This window comes from Eubalaena glacialis, chromosome 17, assembly GCF_028564815.1.
Source record: "Eubalaena glacialis isolate mEubGla1 chromosome 17, mEubGla1.1.hap2.+ XY, whole genome shotgun sequence".
NCBI lineage: Eukaryota > Metazoa > Chordata > Mammalia > Artiodactyla > Balaenidae > Eubalaena > Eubalaena glacialis.
Genome location: NC_083732.1, coordinates 42,777,405 through 42,790,617, shown reverse-complemented (window position 1 = coordinate 42,790,617; position 13,213 = coordinate 42,777,405). Strand labels below are relative to the sequence as shown.

At 33.4% G+C, this 13,213-nt stretch overlaps 1 protein-coding gene across 1 annotated transcript in view; it reads right to left on the bottom strand.

Annotated features, from left to right (window-relative positions):
* The window catches only part of NECAB1 (N-terminal EF-hand calcium binding protein 1), a 292,395-nt gene that overhangs the window by 201,036 nt on the left and 78,146 nt on the right, over positions 1-13,213 (bottom strand). Inside the window, exon 3 of the mRNA XM_061171970.1 lies at positions 6,371-6,479. Within this exon, the coding sequence (XP_061027953.1) occupies positions 6,371-6,479 (109 nt within the window). The remainder of the gene's footprint in view (positions 1-6,370; positions 6,480-13,213) is intronic.

The following is a 13,213-nucleotide window of genomic DNA, read 5'->3' as shown; positions in this document are numbered from 1 at the left end:
GTATAGGCTACGTTAATAGGGAGATCTCTCTTACCCACTATTGGAACTATTGGAATTGCAATGACCTTTCTAGTCATAATGCAGTGCAGGCTTCGGTGTTCAGACCAACCTACTAAATACTTATTCCTTGGGTACTGATCCTGCTTTCTTTTCCTAAAGCCCATAAAATGTGTCTACTTAAGGAGGGTAATGGATAACTCAAGGGAGAAGGTGGTTTCATCAACCAACTAATCAAACTTTAAAATTTAACTGTTATGTACAAATATAAGATGAACAAATTTTCCTGTTTCAGAAGGAATAAAATTCTGTCATCTAAAGCAAACCCTTTGATATTATTACTCTCCAATTATTATGGGACTTTATCTCATTATTGGTGCATAAAAACTGCCTTCAAATATTAGAAAGACTTATAAAATATTCATATTCTGCATGGCCCTAAGAAATAGAACAAATTAAGTGAAACTTTAGAGAGAAAAATTTCAGTTTAGGTTAAGAAAGAAAATTTTAAACTTTCAAATCTAGCTCAAGATGGACTACGATTTTTTAGTAGGTGGTAATTTCTTTTTTATTTTTATTTTTTGCTTTGGTGTGCTTCAGTGATTTAACAAGTACTGGGTTGAAATCCCAGTGCTCAGCATCCAAAAAAATTATTTTAGTCTGGAATAAGGAACACTTGATCTGAAGACATCAGTTGTCCATCTCTATCACAGGCTCCCATCTGCAGGCCCCGGGAAAATTTCCTGTGTGTTCACTGTCTGATATAACAGCAAAACTTCTGTCTGGTCTACTCTTTGGTCTATCCTGACAATCTGGAACTCCAAATTGCTATACTGGAAGAATCATTTTTGCCTCCAGGGGATCTTTCCCCCTGCCTGTGCTGTGAATCTCTTCTACAAGGAATTATGCTAATTTCTTCATGTATTCCTCTAACTGACTGAAAAATGTAGACAAGCTGGCTTTCTGATGAGTGAAAACACTTCTTTTAATGTTGAAGAGTAATTGACTAGATTAGTTGCAGGTGTACAACATAGTGATTCAATATTGCTATACATTACAAAATAATCGTAGTAAATCAAGTTACCATTTATCATCATAAAATGTTATTACAATATTATTGACTGTATTCCCCATGCAGTACAATTCATCCCCATGACTCATAGCAATTCACAATTTTTAACAATATTTGCAGTTATTATAAAATATTAGCTATATTCCCTGTGCCGTCAACATATCCTTGTAGCTTATTCATTTTATACATAGTATTTTGTACCTCTTAGTCCCCCAACCCTATATTGACCCTCTCCCCTCTCTCTCCCCATTGGTAACCACTATTTTCTCCTCTACATCTGTAAGTCTGCTTCTTTTTTGTTATATTCACTAGTTTGTTGTATTTTTTAGATTCCACATATAAGTGATATCACACAGTATTCGTCTTTCTTATTTTACTTATTTCACCTAGCATTATATCCTCCAAAAGTCCATCCATGTTGTTGCAAATGGCAAAATTTTATTCTTTTTATGGCTGAATAGTATTATATATTGTATGTATATGCCACATCTTCCTTATTCATCCATCTATTGATGGACTCTTAGGTTGCTTCCAAATCTTGGCTATTGTAAATAATGCTACAGTGAACATGGGGGGGGGGGGTGCATGTATCTTTTTGATTTTGTTTTCTTCAGAAAAATACTCAGAAGTGAAATAGCTAGATTGTATGATAGTTCTATCATTAATTGTTTGAGGAACCTCTACACTATGTTTTCCATAGTAGCTGTACCAAATTGCATTCCTACCAAGAGTGCATAAGGTTTCCCTTTTCTCCACATCCTGACCAACATTTGCTATTGGTTGTATTTTTGATAGTACCCATTCTGACAAGTGTGAGGTGATATCTCATTGTGGTTTTCATTTGCAGTTTGCTGATAATTAGTGACCTTGAGCATATTTTCATGTGTCTGATGGCCATCTTTATGTCTTCTTTGGAAAAATATCTATTCAAGTCCTCTGCCCTTTTTTATTTGGTTGTTGTTTTGAGGTTAAGTTGTATGAGTTCCTTGTATATTTTGGATACTAACTCCTTTTCCGATATATAGTTTGAAAATATCTTCTCACATTCAGTAGACTGCCTTTTCATTTTGATGATAGTTTCTTTCACTGTGTAAAAGCTTTTTAGTTTGATGTAGTCTTATTTATTTATTTTTGCTTTTGTTTCCCTTGCCTGAGGAGACAAGTCCAAAAAAATATTGCTAAGACCAATGTCAAATAGCATACTGCCTGTGTTATCTTCTAAGGGTTTTATGGTTTAAGACCTTACATTTATGTTTTTAATCCATTTTGAGTATATTTTTAATATGGCATGAGAAAGTAGTCCAGTTTGATTATTTTGCAAGTAGCTGTCCAGTTCTCCCAACACCATTTATTGAAGAAGCTGTCTTTTCTCCATTGTATGTTCTTGCCTCCTTTGTTGTAGACTAATTGAACATATAAACATGGGTTTATTTCTGGGCTCTTAATTCTGTTCCCCTGATCTATGTTTTCGTGCCAGTACCATACTATTTTGATTACTGTAGCTTTGTAGTATAGTTTGAAATGAGGGAGTGGGATACATCCAGTGTTGTTTTTCTTTCTCAAAATTGTTTAGATTATTCAGGGTCTTTTGTGTTTCCAGGCAAATTTTAGAATTATTTGTTCTAGTTCTGTGGAAATGGCCATTGGTATTTTTATAGGGGTTACACTAAAACTGTAGATTGCTTTGGGTGGTATGGACATTTTAACAATATTAATTCTTCCAATCCCTTAACACAGGATATATTTCCCTTTGTATGTTGCTATCTTCAATTTCTTTCATCAATGTTTTATAGTTTTCCAAGTGGGTCTTTTACCTCTTTGGTTAGATTTATACCTAGGTATTTTATTAGTTTTGATGCAACTGTAAATGAGATAGTTTTCTTAATCTCTCTTTCTGATAGTTTGTTCTTAGTGTACAGAAATGCAACAGATTTCTGTATGTTAATTTTTTATCCTACAACTTTATTGAATTCATTGAAAGTTCTAGTAGTTTTTTGGTGGTGTCTTTAGAATTTTCTATATATAGTATCTATACTATATAGAATTTTCTATATGTAGTATCATGTCATCAGCAAACAATGACAGTTTTACTTATTCCTTCCAATCTGGATTCTTTTATTTCCTTTGCTAGTCTAATTGCTGTGGCTAGGACTTCCAGTACTATGTTGAATAGGAGTGGTAGAGTGAGCATGCCTTTCTTGTTACTGATCTTTGTGGGAAAAGTTTCAACCTTTCACTGTTGAATATGATGTTAGCTGTGCATTAGTTATTTATGCCTTTATTATGTTGAGGTATATTCCTTCTATACCTATTTTGTTGAGAGTTTTATAAATCATAAATTGGTGTTGAATTGTGTCAAAAGTTTTTCTCCATCTGTTTAGATGATCATATGATTTTTATTCTTCCATTTGTTAACATGATGTATCCTATTAATTGATTTGCAGATATTGAACCATCCTTGCATTCTGGGGATAAATCTGGGATGAATCCCACTTGATCATGGTGTTTGATCCTTTTAATGTATTGTTGAATTCAATGTGCTAAAATTTTGTTGAGGATTTTTGCACCTATGTTCACCAGAGATATGGGCCTATCATTTTCTTTTTCTGTGGGGTCTTTGTCTAGTTTTGGTATCAGGGTAATGCTGGCCTCTTGGGATGAGTTCAGAAGCATTCCTTCCCCTTCAATTTTTTTTTTTTTTTTGAATAGTTTGAGAAGGATAGGCATTAACTCTTCTAAATGTTTGAGAGAATTCACCTGTGAAGCCATCTGGTCCTGAACTTCTGTTTGTTTTTTACTGATTATTTTTCATTACTGGTAATAGGTCTGTTAATATTTTCTATTTCTTCCTGATTCAGTCTTGGGAGATTTATGTTTCTAGGAACTCATTCATTTCTTCTAGGTTGTCCATTTTATTGATGTATAATTGTTCATAGCAATCTCTTATGATCCTTTCTATTTCTATAACATGGGTTGTAACTTCTTTTTCATTTCTTATTTTATTGACTTGGGACCTCTCTCTTTTTTTCTTCATGAGTCTGTCTAAAGTTTTATCAATTTTATTTATCTTTTCAAAGAATCAGCTCTTAGTTTCATTGATTATTTTTATCTCTTTTTTAGTCTCTATTTCCTTTATTTCTCCTATGATCATTATTATTGCTTTCTTCATACTAACATTAGATTTTGTTGGCATTTCTTTTTCTAGTTCCTTTAGGTGTAAGATTAGGCTGTTTACTTGGGATTTTTATTCTTTCCTGAGGTAGGCTTGTATCTCTATAAACTTCCCTCTTAGAGCTGTTTTTGCTGTGTCCCATAGATTGTGGATTGTTGTGTTTCTATTTTCATTTGTGTGATTTCCTCTTTGATTTCTTCAGTGGCTCATTAGTTATTTAGTATATATAACTGTATATATTTAGGTGCTCCCATGTTGGATTTAAATATATTTATAAATGTTATATCTCTTTATTGGATTTATCTCTTTATCATTATGTAATGTCCTACTTTGTCTCTTGTTAAAGTCTTTGTTTAAAAGTCTATTTTATCTGATATAAATATTGCTACCCTGGCTTTCTTTTCATTTCCTCTTGCATGGGATACCTTTTTGCATCCCCTCACTTTCAGTCTTTGTGTGTCTTTAGATTTGAAGTGAGTCTCTTGTAGGCAGCATAGATATGGGTCTTATTTTTGTATCCATTCAGGCACTCTGTGCTGTTTGATTGGAGCATTTCATCCATTTACGTTTAGTGCATTAAGTAGTTATTGATAAGTATGTATCAATTGCCATTTTGTTAATTGTTTTCAGTTCATTTTTATAGTTCTTTATTGTTCTTTCCTTTTTCTTTTGCACTCTTCCAGTGTGATTTGATGCTATGTTTAGTGTTATTTTTGGATTCCTTTCTCTATTTTCTGTGTGTATCTATTATAGATTTGTGTTTGTGGTTACCATGAGGTTTATATATAACAATATATATATGTGTATATATATATATATATATATATATATATATATATATATACACACACACACACACACATGATTATTATACTTTACTGATCTCTTAAGTTCAAATGCATTCTAACAATCCTGCACCCCCACTCCTCATTTAATATTTTTTATTTCACATTTTGCATTTTAAAAAATATCCCTTAACTACTTATGGTGGATTAGATGATTTTATTACTTTTGTCTTTTAAACTGCCTACTAGTTTTGTGAGTGATTGATATACCACATTTACTGTGTATTTTCCTTTACTGATGAGATCTTTACCTTCATAATTTTCATATTTCTGGTTGTAGTCTTTCTTTTCCACTTAGAGAACTCCCTTTAACATTTATTGTACAGCCATTTTAGCGGTACCAAACTCTTTTAGATTTTGCTTGTCTTAAAACTCTCTCTCCTTCAAATCTGAATGTTACCCTTGTTGGGTAGAATATTTTTCATTATATATTTTTTCCTTTTGTCACTTTAAATATAGTGACATAACCACTTTGAAAATATTTGGAAAGAAAGAAGGAAAACATTGAAAATGTATCTTGTTGGTTAAATTTTCCTCTTTAACTTACAAGTTAAATTTTCCTCTTTCATCACATAAATAATATTCTTAAAATATTTTGCTTGATCATGAGAAGCAAATATTTTTTAGAAATGTAATCATAGCTGTGCCTATAGTGCAACATAATAAAGCACTTTAAATTTCAAAAATTAAGAAATCATTTCTTGTAAAATGACTCAAAAAATCCATCAGCTAAACCTACAAATTTTCAGAGCTCATATTTTATTTTGCTAGATTTGAAAATAAATCAAGTAGATCACTATATACATTGATTGTTCAGAGAAAATTCTGTGTCCTACATTACCTACATCTCTCAGGTAACACTGATTTGGAGTTCAGCACATCTGAATTGTCCAGATAATTGCTGCAGTTTCCTATTTTACTATAGTTATATTAAAATGGCCTTAGGACAATTTTTAAATGAAGCAAACTGAGATAAAATCTAAGAAACAAGGTAAAATTCTACTTTCTTATTAATGATAGAATTAGAATTATTTATAACTTATGCTTTGTTTTAATTCTGCAAACTCTTTATGAGAACTTCTTACAGAAGATCTTTATTTTCCAGTTCAAAATTCAGTTTTTCACAGCATTTCAATTGTTAGAAGCTATCTCAGAACTAAACATAGGTGTGTTACAAAATGTGTCCTCTGCAGCTTTACTCCCTCTCTGTTTCATTGGTATGTTCTTGTTTATGCCCTCTCTACTTTGTTTACAGAATCTAGTGATTAAAAAAAAGTTCCTTACTTGGTATTACGTGTATCAATGGTATGGAAGAGCTCACATAACTCTTCTCCACTCAGTACACCATCTGCAAAATATGCTTTGAATTCTTCAAAGGACAATTTTCCATCATCTAAAATGGTAAGAGCAAACAAAAGAGAAGCAAGTCATTTCAATTTTGTATGTTATTATATCTTTTAATTTTTAACATTTTGCTCAAATGCTTGAACAGGTTTGTTTGTGCACACATACATGTATTCAAAAAGGAAGAACAATTTCAGGTGTTTAAAGTAAAAATAGTTACCCACCCAGACCCAAGAATGGTCACAGGCCCCCACCCCCTCCCTCCCAGACCCAAGGAGTGGTCATGGGTCTCTGCTGTCTCCCTCTTGGAATCCAGGAGTAGTTGTGGGCCCCTGCCACCTCCCTTCCAGATACCAGGAGTCATTGCAAGCCAAGAGTGGTTGCAAGCCACCGCTGCCACCCTTACAGTCCCCAGGAGTGGTTGAGAGCCCCCACTGCCACCTGCCCAAACTCCAGGAGTGGTTGTGAGCCACCTCTGCTCCTATCCTGTGTCCCAGGGCCATTCCTGAGCCATTGCCACCACTGAGAACCCCAGGACTAGGCACCAGCAGCCACATCTGCATACTCCCTATCAAGGGGATAATGACCAGCACATGCTGAGGAAGGAGGTGCCAGGCATGCATACTAAAAAAAGCCCTCAGACCAAATATACTAAATCCATACAAGCTACACAGGGATGCTCCCACGTATAAATAGCCCTCCAAGACCAGAGTACATAATTGCTTCTCCTAAACTCACAGAGAGAAATAAAAGTAAAATGAAGCAGAGGAACCACTCTCAGTTAAAAGACCAAGAGCATTCCCTTGAAAGAACAAACAATGAAGCAGACCTCTTCAATATGATAGACACTGATTTCAAACAGGAGATAATGAAAATACTGAAGGAATTAAGAAGGGGTATCAATGGAAATACAGAGTACAGAAAAAAGAAACTAGAAACTAGAAAGAGGAACAAAGAAAAATTAGAAAACTCATTTGCCGAGATGAAAGCTGAGCTAAAGTCAATGAATAGCAAAATGAATAATGCAGAAGAACAAATAAGTGACCTGGAATAATGGAATACTGAATAATGGAAATCATCCAATCAAGACAGAAGACAGAAAGCCAAATTAAAAAAGAAGAAGAAAGCAATACAAGAGACCTATGGCATAATATAAACTATGCCAACCTATGCAAAATAGGGATTCCAGGAGGGAAAGAAAGCAAAAAGGGGATCAAAAATGTGTTTGAAGAAATTATGGCTGAAAACTTCCCAAACCTAAAGGACGAAACAGATATCCAGGTACAGGAAGCACAGAGGGTCCCAAACAAGATAAACCCAAGCAGACCTACACTAAGACATACTACAATAAAAATGGGAAAAGCTAAAGACAAAGAGAAGATTCTAAAGGCAGTAAGAGAAATCAAAGAGTTAATTACAAGGGAACCCCCATAACACTATCAGCTGATTCCTCTACAGAAACGTTGCAGGCCAAAAGCAAGTGCCAAGATATATTTAAAGTCCTGGAAGGGAAAAATCTGCAAACTAGAATACTCTACCCAGCAAGATTATCCTTTAGAAGAGAAGAGATAAAAAACTTCCCGGACAAGCAAAAACCAAAAGAATACAGCAATATTAAACTTATCCTAAAGGAAATATTGAAAGCTCTTCTCTAAATAGAAAAGAAGTAAGACTCTATAAGAAAAAGAAAATTACAATTGGGAAATAAATCACTTAAAGAAGCCAGTACACAGATTAAAACATTTTAATGAAATGTTTAATCAAAATTAATCAGAATGTTTTAAATTTTAATCAAAATATTTTAAAATCAAAAACATTTTCTGTGAAAGTGATGACAACCACAATGAATAGCAAAAGGAAGAACAGGAAGATGTAAGAGGACATCAAAATCATAAAATGTGGGGGAGGAGAGTAAGAAAACGTGGATTTTTTTCCCTAGAATGTTTTGGAGCCTATATGACTACCAGTCGAAGGCAAGTATGTATAGGAAGAGGTTAACATACTTGAAAAACAGTGTAACCACAAGTCAGAAACACACAATAAATTCACAAAAACCAGAAAGAGAACATAAGTATAATACAAAAGGAAAATCATCAAATGATGAAAGGAAAAACAAAAGGAAAAAGAAACGGACAAAGAAGAAATATAAGATCAATGGGAAAATAAGGTTTTAAATGGCAATAAATATATATCTATCAATAATTACCTTAAATGTTAATGGACTAAGTGCTCCAGTCAAAAGACAGAGTGGCAGGTTGGATAAAAAACAAGAGTGTACAGTATGCTGCTTACAAGAGATGCACTTTAGGGCAAAGAACACACATAAATTGAAAGCCAGGGGATGGAAAAAGATATTTCATGCAAATGGAAATGACAAGAAAGTGGGGGTTCCAATACTCATATCAGACAAAATAGACTTTAAAACAAAGGCCATAAAGAAAGATAAAGAAGGGACACTATATAATGATAAAAGAATCAATACAAGAGGATTTTACACTTATCAACATATATGTACCTAATATAGAAGCACCCAAATATATAAACAAATACTAATGGACATAAAGGGAGAGATTGACAGGAATACAATAATAGTAGGAGACTTTAACACCCCACTCACATCAATAGACAAATCTTCCAGACAGAGAATCAATAAGGCAACAGAGGTCCTAAGTGATACAATAGAACAGTTAGACTTAATTGATATTTTCACAACATTACATCCAAAAAACCAGATTACACATTCTTTTCAAGTGCACATGGAACATTCTCTAGAATTAACCACATACTAGGGCACAAAACAAGCCTCTACAAATTTAAGACTATAGAAATTATCTCAAGAATCTTTTCTGACCACAACAACATGAAACTAGAAATTAACCACAGAAAAGGAAATGAGAAAAAAATGATTACATGGAGACTAAACAACATGCTTCTAAAAAACCAATGGGTCAATGATGAAATCAAAGAGGAAATTAAAAAATACCTTGAGACAAATGACAATGAAAACACAGCCATACAAAATCTATGGGATACAGCAAAAGCAGTTCTTAGAGGGAGGTTTATAGCAATACAGGCCTTCCTCCAAAAAGAAGAAAAATCTCAAATAAACAACCTAACCAACCACTTAAAAGAATTAGAAAAAGAAGAAAAACAAAACCTGAAGTCAGAAGAAGGAAGGAAATAATAAAAACTAGAGAGGAAATGAATGAAATAGAAATTTTAAAAATAGGAAAAAATCAGTAAAACCAGGAGTTGATTCGTTGAAAGGATAAACAAGATTGACAAACCTCTGGCCAGGCTCACCAAGAAGAAAAGAGAGAAAACCCAAATAAACAAAATAAGAAATGAAAAAGGAGACATAACAATTGATACTACAGAATAACAAAAAAAATAGGGAATACTATGAATAATTATATGTCAAAAATTCGGTGACCTAGAAGAAATGGACAAGTTTCTAGAAACATACAGCCCTACAAAATTGAATCAAGAAGAAATAGATAATATGAACAGACTGATCACTAGAACTGAAATAGAATCTGTAATTTTAAAACTCCCTACAAATAAAAGTCCAGGACCAGATGGCTTCACAGGTGAATTCTAGCAAACATACAAAGAAGAATTTATACCAATTCTTCTCAAACTCTTACAGAAAATTGAAGAGCAGGGAACACTCCCAAGGACATTTTAATGAAGCCACCATAACCCTGATAATAAAACCAGACTAAGACACCACCAGAAAAAAAAAAATTACAGGCCAATATCTTTGATGAATATAGATGTGAAACTTCTCAACAAAATATTAACAAACCAAATCCAACAACACATGAAAATGATCATACACCGTGACCAAGTGGGATTCATCCCAAGTTTACAAGGATGGTTCAACACACACAAATCAATCAATGTGATACATCACATAAACAAAAGAAAAAACAAAAACCACATGATCATCTCAATAGATGCAGAAAAAGCATTTGACAAAATTCAACATCCATTCATGATAAAAACTCTTACCAAAGTGAATGGAGAGGGAATATATCTCAAAATAGTAAAAACTATTTATGACAAACTCACAGCCAATATAATAGTCAAAGGTGGAAAGCTGAAAGCCTTCCTGCTAAAATCTGGAACAAGACAATGTTGCCCATTCTCACCTCTTCTATTCAACACAGTATTGGAAGTCCTAGCCACAGCAATCAGACAATAAAAAAGAAATAAAATATATCCAAATTGGAAGGGAAGAGGTAAGATTATAATTATATACAGATGATACACTGTATGATACCCTAAAGACTCCACACAAAAACTACTAGAACTGATAAATGAATTCAATAATGTAGCAGGATACAAGATTAACATACAGAAGTCAGTTGCATTTCTTTACAACAACAATGAAATATCAGAAAGAATGTAAAAAAAAAAAAAAAAAAACCAAAAACAATACTTTCTAAAATCACAACCCTAAAAATAAAACATTTAGGAATAAACCTCACCAAGGAGGTGAAACACTAAGAAGCTGAGAGCTATAAAACATTAATAAAAGAAATTGAAGATGATTCAAAGAAATGGAAAGATATCACATGCTCTTGGATTGGAAGAATTAATATTGTTAAAATGGCAATAGTACCCAAAGCAATCTACAGATTTAACACAATCCCTATCAAATTACCAATGGCACTTTTCACAGAACTAGGACAAGTAACCCTGAAATTCATCTGGAACCATAAAAGACTCAGAACTGCCAAAGCAATCCTGATAAAGAACCAAGCAGGAGGCATAACCATCCCAGACTTCAGAGAATACTACATAGCTACAGTAATAAAACAGTGTGGTACTGGCACAAAAACAGACATATGGATCAATGGAACAGAGAGAGAGCCCAGAAATAAACCCACACACCACAGTCAATTAATCTTCAAAAAAGGAGGCAAGAAAGTACGATGGGAAAGGACAATCTTTTCAGCAAAGGGTGTTGGGAAAGTTGGACAGCTGTATGTAAATCAATGAAGTTAGAACACAGCCTCTCACCATACACAAAAGTAAACTCAAAATGGCTTAAAGACTTAAACATAAGACATGACACCATAAAACTCCTAGAAGAAAACATAGGCAAAACATTCCCTGACATAAATCATACAAACATTTTCTTGGGTCAGTCTCCCAAAGCAATAGAAATGAAAGCAAAAATAAACAAATGAGACCTTATCAAATTTAAAGACTTTTGCACAGCAAAGGAAACCATAAACAAAATGAAAAGACAACCTACAGAATGGGAGAAAATATTTGCAAATGATGCAACTGACAAGGGCTTAATTTCCAAAATATATAAACAGCTCATACAACTCAATTTCACAGAAACAACCCAATCATGAAATGGAAGGAAGACCTAAAGAGACAATTTTCCAAAGAAAGCATACAGATGGTCAACAGGCACATAAAAAATGCTCATTATTGCTAATTATTAGAGAAATGCAAATCAAAACTACAATGAGGTATCACCTCATACTGGTCAGAATAGCCATCATTAAAAAGTTTACAAACAATCAATGCAGGAGAGGGTGTGGAGAAAAGGAACCCTCCTACACTGTTGGTGGGACTGTAACTTGGTGCAGCTACTAAGGAGAACAGTATGGAAGTCCCTTAGAAAACTAAAAATAAAGTTATCATATGACCTAGCAATCCCACTCCTGGGGATATATCTGGAAAAGATGAAAACTTTAATTTGAAAAGATACATGCATGCCAAATGTTCATAGCAGCACTATTTACAATAGCCAAGACATGGAAGCAACCTAAATGTCCATTGACAGATGAATGAATAAAGAAGATATTGTGTGTGTGTATATATATATAATGGAAAGTTAGCCATAAAAAAGAATGAAATAAGTTAATTTGCAGCAATATGGATGGACCTACAGATTATCATACTAAGTCAGACAGAGAAAAATATTATATATTATATAACATATGTGGAATCTAAAAAACAGTACAAATGAAATTATTTATAAAACAGAAATAGACTCACAAACATAGAAAACAAACTTATGGTTACCAAAAGGGAAATTGGGGGTGAGGGATAAATTAGGAGTACAGAATTAACACATACACACTACCATACATAAAATAAACAACGAAGATTTACTGTATAGCACAGGGAACTATATTCAATGTCTTGTAATAACCTATAACAGAAAAGAATCTATCTATCTATCTATCTATATCTATATATATCTATATATCTATCTATATATATATCTGAATCACTTTGCTTGCTATACACCTGAAACTAACAATATTGTAAATCAACTATACTTCAGTTAAAAAAAAATAAATGACTTGCCATTTAACATATAACAGTTTCATCCATTCTTTCATCAAATATTTATCAAGATCCTACTATGTGCCCATACAGTTTTGTGTTAAGAATATATGTAGACAACTCCTTATTGATCTTATAATTTTGATGGAGGATGTAACAATTGAACAGCCAAATACAGTATGATGAGGGCAATTCTAGGGGACATAGGGTGATGTGAGAGAATGTAGAAAAGAAAACTAATCCACATATTAGGGGAATAGGGACATAGGGAAACCTTCTTGGAAGAAGTGAAGGCTTCTTAGAAGAAGTGACATTTCTACTGAGACACAAGTGAAAAATAAGGGTTAGTGAGGGAAGATCTGTAAAGAGGAAGAGTATTCCAGGCAGAGGAAATGCCAACTACAAAGGTAAGAGGCAAGAAAAAATATGGGTTGAAAACTGAAAAGAAAAATCAGTGTACTCAAA